The sequence below is a fragment of the Apodemus sylvaticus genome, chromosome 2 (assembly GCF_947179515.1).
Source record: "Apodemus sylvaticus chromosome 2, mApoSyl1.1, whole genome shotgun sequence".
NCBI lineage: Eukaryota > Metazoa > Chordata > Mammalia > Rodentia > Muridae > Apodemus > Apodemus sylvaticus.
In genome coordinates this window covers 180,839,523-180,854,470 of record NC_067473.1, presented here as the reverse complement: position 1 = coordinate 180,854,470, position 14,948 = coordinate 180,839,523, and the positions used below count along the sequence as shown (strand labels likewise).

The window sequence follows — 14,948 nt, the reverse complement described above, 5'->3', positions numbered from 1 at the left end:
AGCTGCTCCTGTCAGTGGCCTGAGGTGACAGAGTAGGCTCCTTAGCTTCTCCTTAACACTACGAAGGAGATGAGAAGGGACAGAGGCCTCTGGGGCTGACTTCGGGGAGATCACATGGCTTTAACTAGAGCCTGTGCCATGCTGGAGAAACACCGCCACAGTGACCGGGAAGGAGGGGCTGCGAGTGTAGTGACAGGAGCAGAGTTGGAAGAGCCAATCAGCCTTGTAGTCTGGGTGACAGTGTTCCAAGCGTGGCTGTGTGACACAGTGACATGGGACATACTTCAGAGAGGGAAAGGCAGCATCAAACAGTCCAGACATTTGTCTGAGAAACAGTGAGGATTGTGAGGTGATGGGGTAAGAGGGTCTGCCTGGCAAGCAGTAGAACTTGGTTGGACTCTTGAGCCTCCCTCTCTTTCTCTTTGCTTCCCAAATGCCACGAGGGAAACAGGTTTCCTCCAGCACAGGCCCATAGCAAAAGGGCAAATTCTGAAGCCACGAGCCCCAAACCAACCTTTCTTCCTCTTAAACTAGTTTGTCTCAGGTTCCTGTCAAGGTGATGGGAAGCTGATTGACAAAGATGTGTGTTGGGTGCCCTGGCTATACAGCCTTCACGCTGTTGTGTATTTATCAGGAAACAGTGCAAAGTCTCTGTGGTCACTCCAGAAGACACAGAGGATAGGCAAAGAGAGACACAAGAGACTGTAGAGTAAATGTTGTCTAGCCTAGATAGGCAACAGTTAGATTGATGAGAGACCTAAAGGAGCTTCCAGAGAGATGGAAATGTTCCATAATCTTTGGCTTCATGGTTATGACAAACACTTTGGATTATATCTGTGTTATGATCTTTATCTTCTAGTCATTGTACTTAGCAAAGTTGATCTAAAATGTATGTTATAGGGCTGGAGAAATGGCCCAGTGGTTAAGAAGACGTTCTACTCTTGCAAAGAACCAGCATTAGGGTCCCAGCATCCACATCAAGCGGGTGGTAAGTGCAAGGAACTCCAGCTTCAGGGGGACGGGCGCCCACTTCTGGTCTGAGAGGGCACTGCACCCACATGCACATTACCCCCACCCCAGACAAATACACATTCACATCATTAAAACTTTTAGAAAAGAAATCTTGAAAAAGACTTAAATTCATTCTATAACCCGGTGGGGTGGCTCTCTTGCTCACTATAATCCTCCTGTTTGGAAGACTGAGACAGGAGGATTACTCTGAGTTTACAGCTATCCTGGGCTACCTAATGAGACCCTGTCTTACTACACCATTGCTACACATGCACACACATATATCTCTACACTATAAATGACATCTTGGACAGAATCACACCCAATCTGTTGCTGATGCCGAAGCATTAAAATCAGAGACAAAATGCCAGCAAGGTGTTTGAGAGTCTATTGGTGCAGGTTGTTAAGAAGTCTCACCCAAGTGCCGGAATGTAAGATAAATACAGAAAACCCAAGCAAGGAAAAGCATGAAAACGAAAGGTGACATTGAGGCCACTGGGCTTCCCAGGAGATGTGCAAACTCAGCAGGACAGAAGAGAGCACCGGGAAGTGGTGTGGAGGGACAGGACGGAAGGCAGGACAACAGAAACACCATCGTGCTTCCCAGTAACTTCCTTCTTTGAGTCAGTGAAATCCAAGTCGACCACAACAGAGAGTAGGAAATAATAATAAATAAAATGGGAATTTGGTGTGGTGAGGTTTAAAATTCACACACATACGCGGGCACAACCGCAGAATTAATCTGGTCATAGTTAGGGAATAAAAGTCAACACCAGGTCAGTTAAAAAGCAAAGCAGCTAATTAAGACTTGTCCCATGCACAAGTCCTTGTGGCATGGACAAGGGCAGCTTTAGAGACAGGAACAGGAGAAAGCTCCGGCAGGGAGCAGTACTGGTAAAATGTATAAATTACATACGTCATCCTAGAGCACAAGGCAAAAGGAGTCCTGGAGTGAAATAAAAGCACTCAGCACCTACAGAAGGCAGCCAGTGTTTATCGCGTTTATCATGTAAGGCCTCCGGCTGCATCGCAATGGGGAAAAATGCAAATTGAAGCCAGCGTTCCTTAGGAGTGTGTGTGGGGGCCGGACCTCGGCTCAGCTAGGGAAGTGCTTCCCTGGTGCTCACAAAGCCCTGGGTTCTAACCCAGCTCTGCCTGAGTCGGGAAGTTCCACATCATGCTTGGCCACATAGGGAGTTCCAGGTCAGCCTGAAAACTGTGAGCCCCTTTTTATTTTAAATGAAAAATGTTGGATGCTTATTTTGTTGTAGAGCACACTCTGCAGTCTGGTATTAATTTCCATACCCTCACATTTTCAATTCTATAATCATTTAATTTATTATTATTTTATTATTCAGAGAATGTTTTTTTTGTTTTTGTTTTTGTTTTTTTTTGAGACAGAAAGCAGGATCTCACTATGCAATGCTATAGCTCTGGGAATGGCCAGGCTGACCTCTAACTTACCTCTGCCTCCGGAGTGCTGGGAATGAAGGCGTGTGACACCACATCTGACCCCAGAATGTGGATCTTAAATAAATTGCCTACCAGAATTAATTAAAATTATATTTAGGAAAAGATGCTATGGGAAATTCAGAATTGTGAGCTTGATATCATCAGAGGTGTTTAAGTCACAGAATGAAATATTATGCCACAATTTAAACTATTTCTATGATGGTTTGAGTGCCACTGGAGAAAAATTGTTATAAAAGAGACAGATTTTGTGGTGTTGCTGATAAAAACATGCATAGCAAAAACAGTTTGGTATCAAGACACTCATTAATGCTTATCCCAGGGGAGAGAATCCGGTGCCTTAACATTAAGTCTGAAACACATGAACCATGATTTGCTCCACTGAAGAACAAGAAAGAGGACCTCACAGAATTGTCCAGCCATTGAGATAGTGAGCGGAAGAGATAACCGGAAGTCCAGCTAGTCTCCCTGGCCTCTCTTGCTTGCTCTTGTTCTCTTCAACCTATCTGTCTATCTGTCCATCTTTCCATCTGTCTGTCCACCCATCATATATATATATATAATATATATAATATATATGTATATATATTCTATCCATTCATAATCTATCAACTATCTATAAAATTTATCTATCTTTATCCATCCACTCATCTATGTCCTATCTATCTATCTATCTATCTATCTATCTATCTATCTATCTATCTATCATATTTATCTCTACCACCTATCTATCTTTCATCTATCACCTATCCATCTAATCTATGAATCTATCAATCATCTATCATCTTATTTATCTCTATCACCTAGCTATCATCTATCACCTATCTAATCTATCAATCAATCTTCTATCATCTCATTTATCTCTATCTATCAATCTATCAGTCTATCATCCATCATCTATCTGCATAATCTATCAATCATCTTATCTCATTTATCTCCATCATCTATATATCTGTCCATCCTACCTACCTATCATCTATCTATCTGTCTATTTATCTGTCTGTCTACTTAACTACCTACCTACCTATCGGTAATCTTTGGTGTTATTATATGTCTTAGACTTGTTTGGCACCCTCCCCATCAGCCTCTATGTCCTTTTCCCTGGTCTGCCTCAGAGCCTGGCGGGCTTTTCTTCCATGCCCTTCTTTTATTAACACAGCACACTGCTTGCGTTTCTTGTGGTCTGACGCATGCTCACTTATTCTTCTAGGTGGGGGCCTTGGTATGTCCTCCTTGTTCACATCTTCCAATGTGTCTACGGTGAACATGTTTAGTTACAATATATGACCTTAATAAGAGAGACATTTTAGCAATAATTCCTTTTAAAGATTTATTTTGATTTTTCTATGTGTATTTGCCTGAACATATATGTATGTGGTGCAGCATGTGCACCTGGTACCTTCAGAGGTCAAAAAAAAAAGCATCGTATCTCTTGGAAATGGAGTTACAGATGTGTGTGAACCCCCACATAAGTTCTGGGACGTGGGCTTGCTATAAAAACAGCAAGCACTCCTATCACTAAGCCGTGAGTCCAGGCTTAATAATAGTAATATGTTTTTTAAAATCCCAAAGCACAATTTCCTTTTGTGTATTTCCATTCTAACTGTGTATTTGGCATTGTCTGTCTCCTAGTTCCCAGATCTCTGCCTGACTTGGTGTGGTGTTTCCACATTCTGAACACAGTTTTGAGTTTCCCTGTTCTTGAACCACACTCTTTTCCTTGCCCTGAAGGCTTGCTACAGGGAGCAGTTCCATGCCATTCTGAGGTTGTAAGATCAGTTCCGGGACCCTCCTAGGTGTCACCTATCTCTGGCCTTGTAGGTCCCTGGCAGTGGTACATTCTGGCCCTGGAAGCTGGCCAAGGCTGCAAAGACCTTCTCAGAAAGTGACTTAATTCTCATCCCCTCTGGAGTATGTTGTGCTGGGGTCACCTTCTGAGCACAAACTTCTGGAGGCCAGGAGGCCATGGGGTTCTGAGTTCAGCTCAGTGGCTAGTGCCTTTAGGGACAGCCTGAGGAACCACGAAGGCACCAGCCCACCAGGCTGACGATCCTTTATCTGATCAGGACAGTTGCTACAGACACTGATTACTGCAAAGGACTCAAAACCAGCCCTTGGGAATCTCCAGAGTTTATTCAAGAGTTACTGGGGCCAAAAATTACCCAGTGTGATCGTGGCTCACATCTGTAATCACAACAATCTAGAAGCTGAGCCAGGAGGATTACTGCGAGTTTGAGTCCAAGCCAGGGTGTCTAACCTTCATCTCCTCCTCCTCCTCAAAAAAAAAATTAATTAATTAAAAAAAATTAAAAGTCACCCCCTACTACCAGAGGGAAAGTTATTGTGAAGTGTCACATATACATGCATATTTATATCAAAAATGGGCATGTGCACATGTGTGTGTGTGTGTGTGTGTGTAGCTGGCTTCTAACCTGCTATGTGTCCTGCATCTTTCTCCGAAATGCTGGCATTTCGGGAAGAGCGTCACCACATCCTGCCTTTAGTAGAACTTGTTTTAAGCAGGCTTTGTTATTTCAAGAGTTAATTATATCTTTAGTTCATGAAAGCGATGAAACAAAAAAAAAGTACTGTTGGTGCCGAAATTCGGAATCAAACTAAAATTTTGGGGTGCTCAGAAAAGTGCCATTGGCTGGAGCAACAGGCAATCCCCCCCCCCCACTCCCCCCATTCCCGGTTCACTGGAGCATTCTTTCTGCCCTGCGCCTGCAAGTGCAGGTTGTTCTGCCTAGAATGAACCTTTCAGTTCTCAGTCCCCCTGGGGACGAAGCTAGGGGAACGGATGGCACTTCTACATCTATTTCTTGGTGGCTAAGGCAAAGGCTGCCTGCAGAGCTGGTACTTTGTGCGTTTTCATATCTGATAACGCTCCTCTCTAGGGTCTGGGGGTCGGTTTTTGCAAGTTCCGCTCTCTAGTGAAATCTTGGGGGAACCACGTATGGTGTGGGTTTGGCACGTCTTCGCTGTGCTCATCCGTAGAAGTAGAAGCAGCTCCTCCGGAGGAGTGGGGAGGGGTGGAGGAGGGTCTAGGGGAGGGTGGTCCTGCATGGGGATAGCCAGAGTGATAGAGGGCCCCAGGTAGGGATGATCCGGGAGAGAGGGGTCGGGGTGAAGAGGGTCCTGAATGGGGAAGGTCCCCGGCCTCGGGCGATGAGTCCTGGGCTCCTGCAGTTTCCTGCCTGGGCGCGGCAGTGTCCGCCCCGACCCGCAGCGCAGCGCAGAGGAGAAACGCGATAGGAGGCAGCAGCTGGCCTCCCACCACCCTAAAAATAATCCACTCGCCGGGCTGCTGACCCGGGAGGAAAACTTGTCGTCCCATGGAGTGCGTGAGCTCCTCGGCTTGCTACAGAGAGATTCCAAACCACTTTGAGGAGTCACTGACTGTAAGCTGTTGATTTTGATCTAGTATTTCCTCAGTTAAGGCGTTCGCTATTTCTAAGATTCAGGGGACTTGCTGGAAGGGAGAAGGTGAGGATCAGGTTTCCAGTCTGACTTACACAATCCTGCCTGCCTGCTGGAGCCGAAACCTACTGGAAAGAGGGAAAGGTGTCACTGATATATATATAGAGAGAGAGAGAGAGAGAAAGAGACTTTCTTAGTCATTCCCTTTACAATTCACGCAGCAGTTTTCTGTCCACTGAATTTGTTACTTTTTACTCTTTAGGAGTTCTGTGTACTAGTTTGAAATTTCTTCAGACTGTGGGCAGGCGGTTTGTAACTCAAGTGCGCCAGCAGGGGGACTAACTCCTGGAGCCAAAGCCAAGGTATTTATTTATTTATTTATTTATTTATTTATTTATTTATTTATTTATTTATTTATTGCTTGTTCGCTTGCTTGCTTGTTTGCAGTGTCTAAAAACAATCTTATCTGTGCGGAGGCACCAGCATTGTCTTTCCTGTGTCACTGATGTCATAGCCCCCTGGAGAGTAAAGGCAAGGAATCAATCAAGTCACTCACTGGTCATTTTTTTGCTAGGAAATTTCCTACTTGGATCTGTACAGAACCAGCCAGACAGCTAGCTAGGCAGCCAGAAACATCTACTTATTTTGTGAGGTCTCCACGGAGCAAGGTCAGTGAAATGACTGTAGCATCTGCTTTGGTGGATGATGGGTGTCCTGTGCGCGGCGTGGGTAACAGCCACCTTAGGTGCCTTTAAGGGATGTGCTTCTCACCTAGGATGATTCGGCTAAGTGCTGAGTAACCCAGGGGTGAGTTGGTCCACATACAAGAAGGAAAGCTACCCCACGCATGCTTGCTTTAGATGTGTCCAGAGCTCGAACTTGGCTGGCAATGTCAGTGGGTCACAACTGACAGCCTCTGCTGGGTGGACAGAGAGGTGGCTGCTTCTCACTCGCTTGCTCAGAAGCTAGGTTGGGAGCTGGAGGCTGGCAAAAGTAACTGGCAGCTAGTTACTGATACATTTTAATGTTTTAGAGTTTGTAAGAATTAAATCAGTTAACTTTTGTTTTTCTATAGCAGTATCAAAAGAGTTGATATATGAATCACTAGAGTTTTGAACGGATACCATGTTTTATAAATACCAGGGGCTGGCGAACTTCTCACAGTGCAGGTCCTGGGGCCAAGCACTCTGCTGTCGCTGTTCTCTGCAGGAAACAAGTTTGGCGTGGAGAACTCCTCTCCCCTTTGTGTTTGGTTCTTCAAGCCATTCCGCAGTCAAAGTTTCACTTTTGATCTGTTTTAAAGTTGGTTCCTTCCAATTCCCCATCCCTAATGACTACTGTAAACACTGGACTGTCTTTCAGGGGATTATCCTCAGGGGCGGGGTGGGGGTAGGGAGAAAATGTTCTCCTTCCCTTATGATCTCTTTCCTCCTTGTTGCTGTCGCTTTGGTGCACCAGCTGAGCCTAAACAGATACAGGGGAAGGGGCACCAGCAAAGGTGACCTTCAGGCCACAGTGACAGTTTGGCCCTCAAGAGCATCAGTGTATGGCCTTCCTCCAAGTCTGAGCTCTGGAAGGGAACCACAGATGATGTTTGGAAATTTAAGGACTTATTAGAAGGCTGGGGTATAATTTGTTTTGTAGGGTGAATGCCTAACATGAGGATCTGGATTCAAATGCTAGAACAACATGCACAGGTGTACACACACACACACACACACACACACACACACACACACTCCAAATACATCATCTTGATTCAATATCTTTGATGGACACAACACCTAATATAGTATCTGCAGTAAATTTCCTCTTTCCCTCCTTTTGGTTGTTGATGTAACTGGGTATTAGAATCTTCTTCCTGGACAGTGGATTAGAGAAAGGAATCTAGTGGTCAAGGGGCGTGAGCAGAAGAGATGTCAGAAGGAAGCTTGGACATCTGTGTAAGGAGCGGAAGGGGTGGGAGCCAGGGCAGGGCTCAGAGGGAACAAAACCTAGATGTTTTTGTGAAATGTCGTCGTAGGGCTGGGGGTAGAATGTGTCGTTCAGTGACAGATCTTTGGCCCAGCCTGTTTGATGCCTTGGGCTTGGTCTCCTGCGCTGCAGAAACAAACAAACAGACAAACAAATAAGCAAGTAAATGACTTAACGTTTCATTTTGTCATTTCTGCTAAACAAGGAAATAGTCTTAAAAACCTCATTGCTAGCTGTTATTTTTGACTGATTTTCTGTCTTTATCAAAAGACATCTACTAATGTACATATATGAACATATAACTTCTATTTTGTCATTATTTAAAACATTTCATCTTTCTCCCATAGAGTTTCATGCAGTGGTAATGATTTACCAAATCTATGGTCAAATCTTGAGCTTGTTTTTAAAAATATAATTATTTTATATTGACTACATGGTCACATCTTGAGTTTGTTTTAAAAATGTATTTTTTTAAAAAAAGATATCAACTAGAAAGCCATCAGTGACTTATCAAAAAATGGGTTTATCGATCTAATCTGTGTAGGAGACTATATACAAACATTTGGGCTATGATTGTACAAGCTTTCCAACTTATTATATTCAAGCAACCATTTCTAAAACTTCTGAGGGAAATTTTATTTTTCCAACAATTTATCTACTATTCTCTGTGTCACATTATTTGTCATGTCTTTAAGAAAAATATCATGTCCATTACTAAATTAATTATCAGTGAAGAGAAAAATAAGAAAGCTACTATTAGTTGATGTGATATTAACTTTTAATTAACACAGAATCCGACATAAATATGGAAAAGAAAGTCTGCTGAGGTTAAACTCTTAAACTGCTATTTGTTTTAATAGGAATTGTTAAGATCACTTATCTAGGAAGACGGGTGGGCGCTGACAGAGTGAAATGCACAGATTATAAATCCACATGTGGGAGTGGATCCCGAGTTGTCTACTGATTGACAAACGAATGGATTTATCAGAAGCTTAATGCAGTGTACTGTAAAATACCCAAGCATCACTGCCATCATGTGCTTGTTCTGAGGACTTCTGATATGGAATGGGCTGCATCAAGAGCTAAGCAGTTAAAGAGTAGGCTTTAGATGGCTTGTAGATGGCTGAAGGACAAGTTGGAGGCCTAGGGTCTTGCTTTGATGGAGCAGAGTCTCGAGGCGCCGCTGTCTTTTAGCATAGCAAAGAAAAAGGTCTTCTACTAAAAATCAAAGCCAGGGCGGGTCTGTGCTCACACACACACACACACACACACACACACACACACACACACACACACGGTAGCAGGTACAATATTCTGTTCTCTCTCCTTCCCTTCCTCTCCCTCCCCCTCTTCTCTCTCTCTCTGTCTGTCTCTCTCTCTCTCTCTCTCTCTCTCTCTCTCTCTCTCTCTCTCTCTCTCTCACACACACACACACACAGTAGCAGCTGAAGTCCTTGCAGTGACTGGCATGAAGTCCCATGTTTCTTGCCCATTTTTACCTTTCATTGCATGGGACGCAGGTTTCCAACTCAGCAGCTAGCTAACTTCTGCATAATTTAGGAATATTTCTAGTGACATTTTCATAACAGCCAGAGGGTCCAAATGTCTACCAACTAATGAAAGATGTATAAATGTGGTAGAGCCTGTACCATAGAAAAGTCTTCACCTCGGTGCTTAGATCATGCTGGGAAAGTACATGAGGACTGGTGAGAGGGCTCAGGAAGTAGAGCCAGTGGCTGCTAAGCCTGATGACCTATGTTTGAACATGTAACCCACATGGTGGAAGGAGAGAACTGACTCCAGTAAGCTGACCTCTGGCCTCCATATGCCTGCTGTGCGTGTATGCGCACAGACACACACACACACACAGACACACACACACACAGACACACAGCAAAGAGAGAGAGAGAGAGAGAGAGAGAGAGAGAGAGAGAGAGAGAGAGAGAGAGAATGCATTATTTCTTCCTTAAGGAGTGGGGAGAAGAAAGCAGAGGTAGATTAAAGGATACTAAGTTTCTTTGCAGATGATGAACCTTTCTAAAATTAGCTTGCCGACAGCCCAGCTACTCTGCAACTATAATGAAGCCATTGAATTGCACAGGGCAGCAAAGGTCTGACTGAGACCTTAGGAGTCTTCCTTAACTTGTCAGAAGCTGAATTCAGTGTGCCTTAACTGCTTGACATCTTTGTTCTTTGGAGAGAAGCAGCTTCTGTGCACTGCCCTGTGTGCTTCTCTGTTACTATTCCTTGCAACAGAAGAGAGACACTTCAGTTATTTCTGTTCAGATGGCATGACTAAGGAATCTTTTTGGGGTGTGCGAATGAGTGTGGGAAATGATACAACATGAAATTGCATTTTGCACTGCATCATTGTGACGGTTCATTTACCAGCTTTGGTCCTTCTCTTCTCTTCCTTGCACATGTGACTATTTTTCTTCTTTGACTTAACTTACTCTGATGTGTGCTTCTCTGAGGTACTACTTTGCACAAGTTGTTTTTTTTTAAAACCATGTTAAGAGGTTTACTAGAATGTTATGGAAAACCAGAAGTTACTTTATATGATTTTTGTTTCTCTAGCCACAAAGTAAGAGGGATTAAATTAAGTTATGAAACTCTTAGCTAAAGCCTCTATTTTAGGGAAGTTTAATACTAAGACAGTCTTTTCTCTATTTTAGGCTAATCAAATAAGAAGAAATGAGCCTTTCTTTTTGTGGGAACAACATCTCCTCCTACAACATCTATTATGGCGTTCTCCAAAACCCCTGCTTTGTGGACGCACTCAACCTGGTCCCTCATGTCTTCCTGCTGTTTATCACTTTTCCAATATTGTTCATTGGTAAGTCATGACATGAGGTCACACAGAACCTCATGTTTCTGTCACACTGGCGGTGGAGGTTCTGTGTAACAAAAGCTGTGAGAAAGCTGCATTTAAGGTGAAATCGCCCAGAAAGCTGTTGTGTGTGTGTTTGAGTGCAGGGTAATGCTGTTGGGTGTGTTTTGATTGTATGTACTTGCTGTAGACTATCTCACAGGCTAGTCAGTGACTTACCATCCATGCACAGCTCTTTAAAAAGGAGGAGGGAGATAATCCTGTGACACATGACTACAGCATTTGGGAAGTGTTTGCTTTATGCTATGATACAGGATGGAAACAGGGACGAGACAGCACCTGCCCCAGTGCAGACCACAGGAGTGTCGCAACCTCATCATCTCAGCCCATTTGCAAAAGCAAAAGCAAATAGCCCTGAGCCTTCTCCTGCAGAGTGACAACCCATCTGGGCCTGGAAGGAAGGCGAGAGGTGGAGTGTGTCTTAGGTAGAAAGAATGATTGTGAAAACCGTTTGGAAGTTAGCTGCATGTGTGGTTAATACCTGCAATTCCAGCACCTAAGCAGAAGACTAAGGCAGGAGAATTGCTATGAGTTCTGGACGAGCATGGGTTACATAGTGTTACTGACTCAGGAAACACACAAAAGAGCTGGTAAATAATACATCGTGTAAGCATTTATACATGCACACAAGCTGATTATCTAGGGCAGTTAGGTATGATTTGTGAAACTTCCTACAAACAGCCGAAATAGATCATTTTACCAATCTCTTATTTTTATTTTTCTGGAGGCAAGTTTTTGTTACGCAGCTCAGATGTGTGGAGCTGGATACACAGCCCACTCTGCCCTGGATTTTGCAGTCCTCCTGCCTCAGTCTCTTAAGTGTTGTGGGGGTAACAGGCATCAGAGCCACATCTGGGAAAAAATAGACCTGTTAGCTTGTTAAACATTAAACAATGTTTTTTTTAATGTATAAAATGATTAAGGTTGATGTAATGTTAAGTACCTTAACAACAGCAAGAGAGCTAGGGCTTATCTGGCTAACCATGTCAAGCTAGAGTCCATCACTGTGGGCCACGCCCAGACAGGCGGGTCTGTGCTGTATCTGACAGAAAGCTGAGCAAGCCATGGGACCAAGCCAGTGAGTGACGCTACCCTGAGAACCAAACCTCCATAGGTACCACACGTTAGCATTCCGTAAGTGATCCAAGAGTTTCTGTCATAATGCGGACAAGGAGGCCAGTATCACTCTTGGTACACCGCTGTTTATGTTAAATAAATGTATAGAGACTGAGTATCATAGGACTGGAGAGTAGAAATGTCACTCAGGTTTTGATGTAGCAGGGATAGAGCTAATAATTCAGATCGAGACAGATCCTTAGTCTCTACTGTCCCCCCATTTAATGTCATCGCAGAGGCTGGCCACAAGGATATTCGAATAGGAGGACTAGAGTGGACACTGACAATGTTTGTTTATGACATTGGCTTCTTATTTAGCCCAGTATCAAAGAAGTGCCACCTGCTAGGGAAATCATGGTGTCACAGGAGACACAGAGCTCTCCTGTTAGAGGTGAAAGAAAGCATAAACACCTTAGTAAGGCTTACTTTTTAGTTGTGAATTACATCTCCAAGCACTAAGCCTCGAGTTGGTTTTCTTTCCTGGGGCGCTGCTGGGGTTGCCTTATCTAAACAGAACTCCTTTCTTGCAGTACTTGTAGTATAAATCCTTGTTTGTTTTTTGAAGTACCTTGTATATTTCCATAGTCAAAACTGAAAAAGAAAGAGGATGGCAAAAAAATGGAGGTGGGATTCCCTTGTAGAGTAACATAAAGGAAGTGATGGTTCTCTCTCCACCTACAGTTTGGGGAGGAAAACCTTGAAATGTGACTGAGAAGTAATTACCTTTTTCCTTCTGTTGTGAACACAGGGTAAGCTGGCAGTGTTCTCAGTGCTTCCCAAGGCTTGAATGACTAACTAAACATTGTTATTTTAGTTTACTTTAAATTGTGTGTGTATGCATACATACCCATGGGTGTGTGATGCCCACAGTAGCCCGACGATCAGCTGGAGCTGGAGTTATTGGCAGTCGTGAGCTGCCTGTCTGGAGTGCTGGGAGCCAAACTCTGGTCCTCTGCAATATCAGTATGCAGTCCTAACTGCTGAGCCCTCTCTACAGGCCAGTGTCAGCTTTCTTTGAGAAAAGCATGGTATACTTTTTTTTTCATTTTTTTTATTTATTGATATATTTATTTACATTTCAAATGATTTCCCCTTTTCTGGACCCCCACTCCCCAAAAGTCCCATCAGTCCCCTTCCCTCCCCCTGTTTTCCCACACACCCCTTCCGACTTCCCTGTTATGATTTTGCTCTATACTGTTTCACTGAGTCTTTCCAGAACAAGGGGCCACTCCTCCGTTCTTTGTGTACCTCATTTGATGTGTGGATTATGTTTTGGGTATTCCAGTTTTCTAGGTTAATATCCACTTATTAGTGAGTGCATACCATGATTCATCTTTTGAGTCTGGGTTACCTCACTTAGTATGATGTTCTCCAGCTCTATCCATTTGCCTAAGAATTTCATGAATTCATTGTTTCTAATGGCTGAATAGTACTCCATTGTGTATATATACCACATTTTTTGCATCCACTCTTCTGTTGAGGGATACCTGGGTTTTTTCCAACTTCTGGCAATTATAAATAGGGCTGCTATGAACATAGTGGAACATGTATCCTTATTACATGCTGGGGAATCTTTTGGGTAAATGCCCAGGAGTGGTATAGCAGGATCTTCTGGAAGTGAGGTGCCCAGTTTTCGGAGGAACCGCCAGACTGATTTCCAGAGTGGTTGTACCAATTTGCAACCCCACCAGCAGTGGAGAAGTGTTCCTCTTTCTCCACATCCTCGCCAACACCTGCTGTCTCCTGAATTTTTAATCTTAGCCATTCTGACTGGTGTAAGGTGAAATCTCAGGGTTGTTTTGATTTGCATTTCCCTAATGACTAATGAAGTTGAGCATTTTTTAAGATGTTTCTCCGCCATTCGAAGTTCTTCAGGTGAGAATTCTTTGTTTAACTCTGTACCCCACTTTTTAAAAGGGTTGTTTGGTTTTCTGGAGTCTAACTTCTTGAGTTCTTTATATATATTGGATATTAGCCCTCCATCTGATGTAGGATTGGTGAAGATCTTTTCCCAATTTGTTGGTTGCTGATTTGTCCTTTTGATGGTGTCCTTTGCCTTACAGAAATTTTGTAATTTTATGAGGTCCCATTTGTCAATTCTTGATCTTAGAGCATACACTATTGGTGTTCTGTTCAGAAACTTTCTCCCTGTACCGATGTCCTCAAGGGTCTTCCCCAGTTTCTTTTCTATTAGCTTCAGAGTGTCTGGCTTTATGTGGAGGTCCTTGATCCATTTGGACTTGAGCTTAGTACAAGGAGACAAGGATGGATCAATTTGCATTCTTCTGCATGCTGACCTCCAGGTTTTTAACAGAGCTGGGCCAGCCAGAGGGCAGCATTTTCTCATATGATGTGTGTATGAATCAGGTCTAGGGAGGCAGCTCAGTGCGCCAGCCCTTACTGTGCAGGCATGAGGACCTGCATCTGAACCCCTAAAACTCACATAAAGGAAGATGCACACATCTGTAATCTCAGCACACCTAGGGTGAGATGAGAGAGATAGGAAAATCCCCACGAGCTCACAGGTCAGCAGTGACCAATAAAAACCCTTGTCTTACACAGGGTGGAAAGTGAGAGCTTTTATATGCAAATTACAACACGCATGTGTTCATACATACATGTGAACACATACATGAACATACATGTACACTCAGATATGCATGTACTTGGAATTGACTCAAATATGTCCCATTTTGTACCACCAGATATGTCCTTTTTGTTAGTCCCCTGTGGGTCTCATGTTTAAAAAGATTACAGATGCTGATTTCCTTTTGATATTGTCAGTTTTCATGTCTTGTCCAGTGAGTCAAAGGTGTAAGAGCATCAGTTAGGATCCTGTTGCTCTCACAGGTGGAACATCGTTTCGGAATGATGTCACACGAGTTGACGTGTGCCTCCGCGGTGCTGTTAATCTAATGTGAATAGTTATTTTTAACGAAATGAAGATAGACCAGAGTTTCTTTCAGTGCAAAGCACTAGGGTCCCAGAAGTTCTCCAAACCTTGCAACACGCAACAATGTAAATTATACCTGTGATTGCACTGCCTGTTACACTAATCACATTCTTG

General features: G+C 43.4%; 1 protein-coding gene across 8 annotated transcripts in view; it reads left to right on the top strand.

The window, feature by feature from the left end:
• The first annotated feature begins 5,226 nt into the window (after nt 1-5,226).
• Abcc9 (ATP binding cassette subfamily C member 9) overlaps nt 5,227-14,948 on the top strand; it is a 113,169-nt gene continuing 103,447 nt past the window's right edge. For 4 of the 8 annotated variants that reach the window (XM_052175227.1, XM_052175225.1, XM_052175226.1 and 1 more), the window contains exons 1-4: nt 5,561-5,882; nt 6,164-6,263; nt 6,349-6,569; nt 10,551-10,711. In XM_052175227.1, the coding sequence (XP_052031187.1) occupies nt 10,570-10,711 (142 nt within the window). In that variant the 5' untranslated portion in view covers nt 5,561-5,882; nt 6,164-6,263; nt 6,349-6,569; nt 10,551-10,569. Of the gene's footprint in view, nt 5,338-5,560; nt 5,883-6,163; nt 6,264-6,348; nt 6,570-10,550; nt 10,712-14,948 lie in introns of those variants that run through there. The other 4 variants (XM_052175224.1, XM_052175222.1, XM_052175223.1 and 1 more) reach the window with 4 other exon arrangements.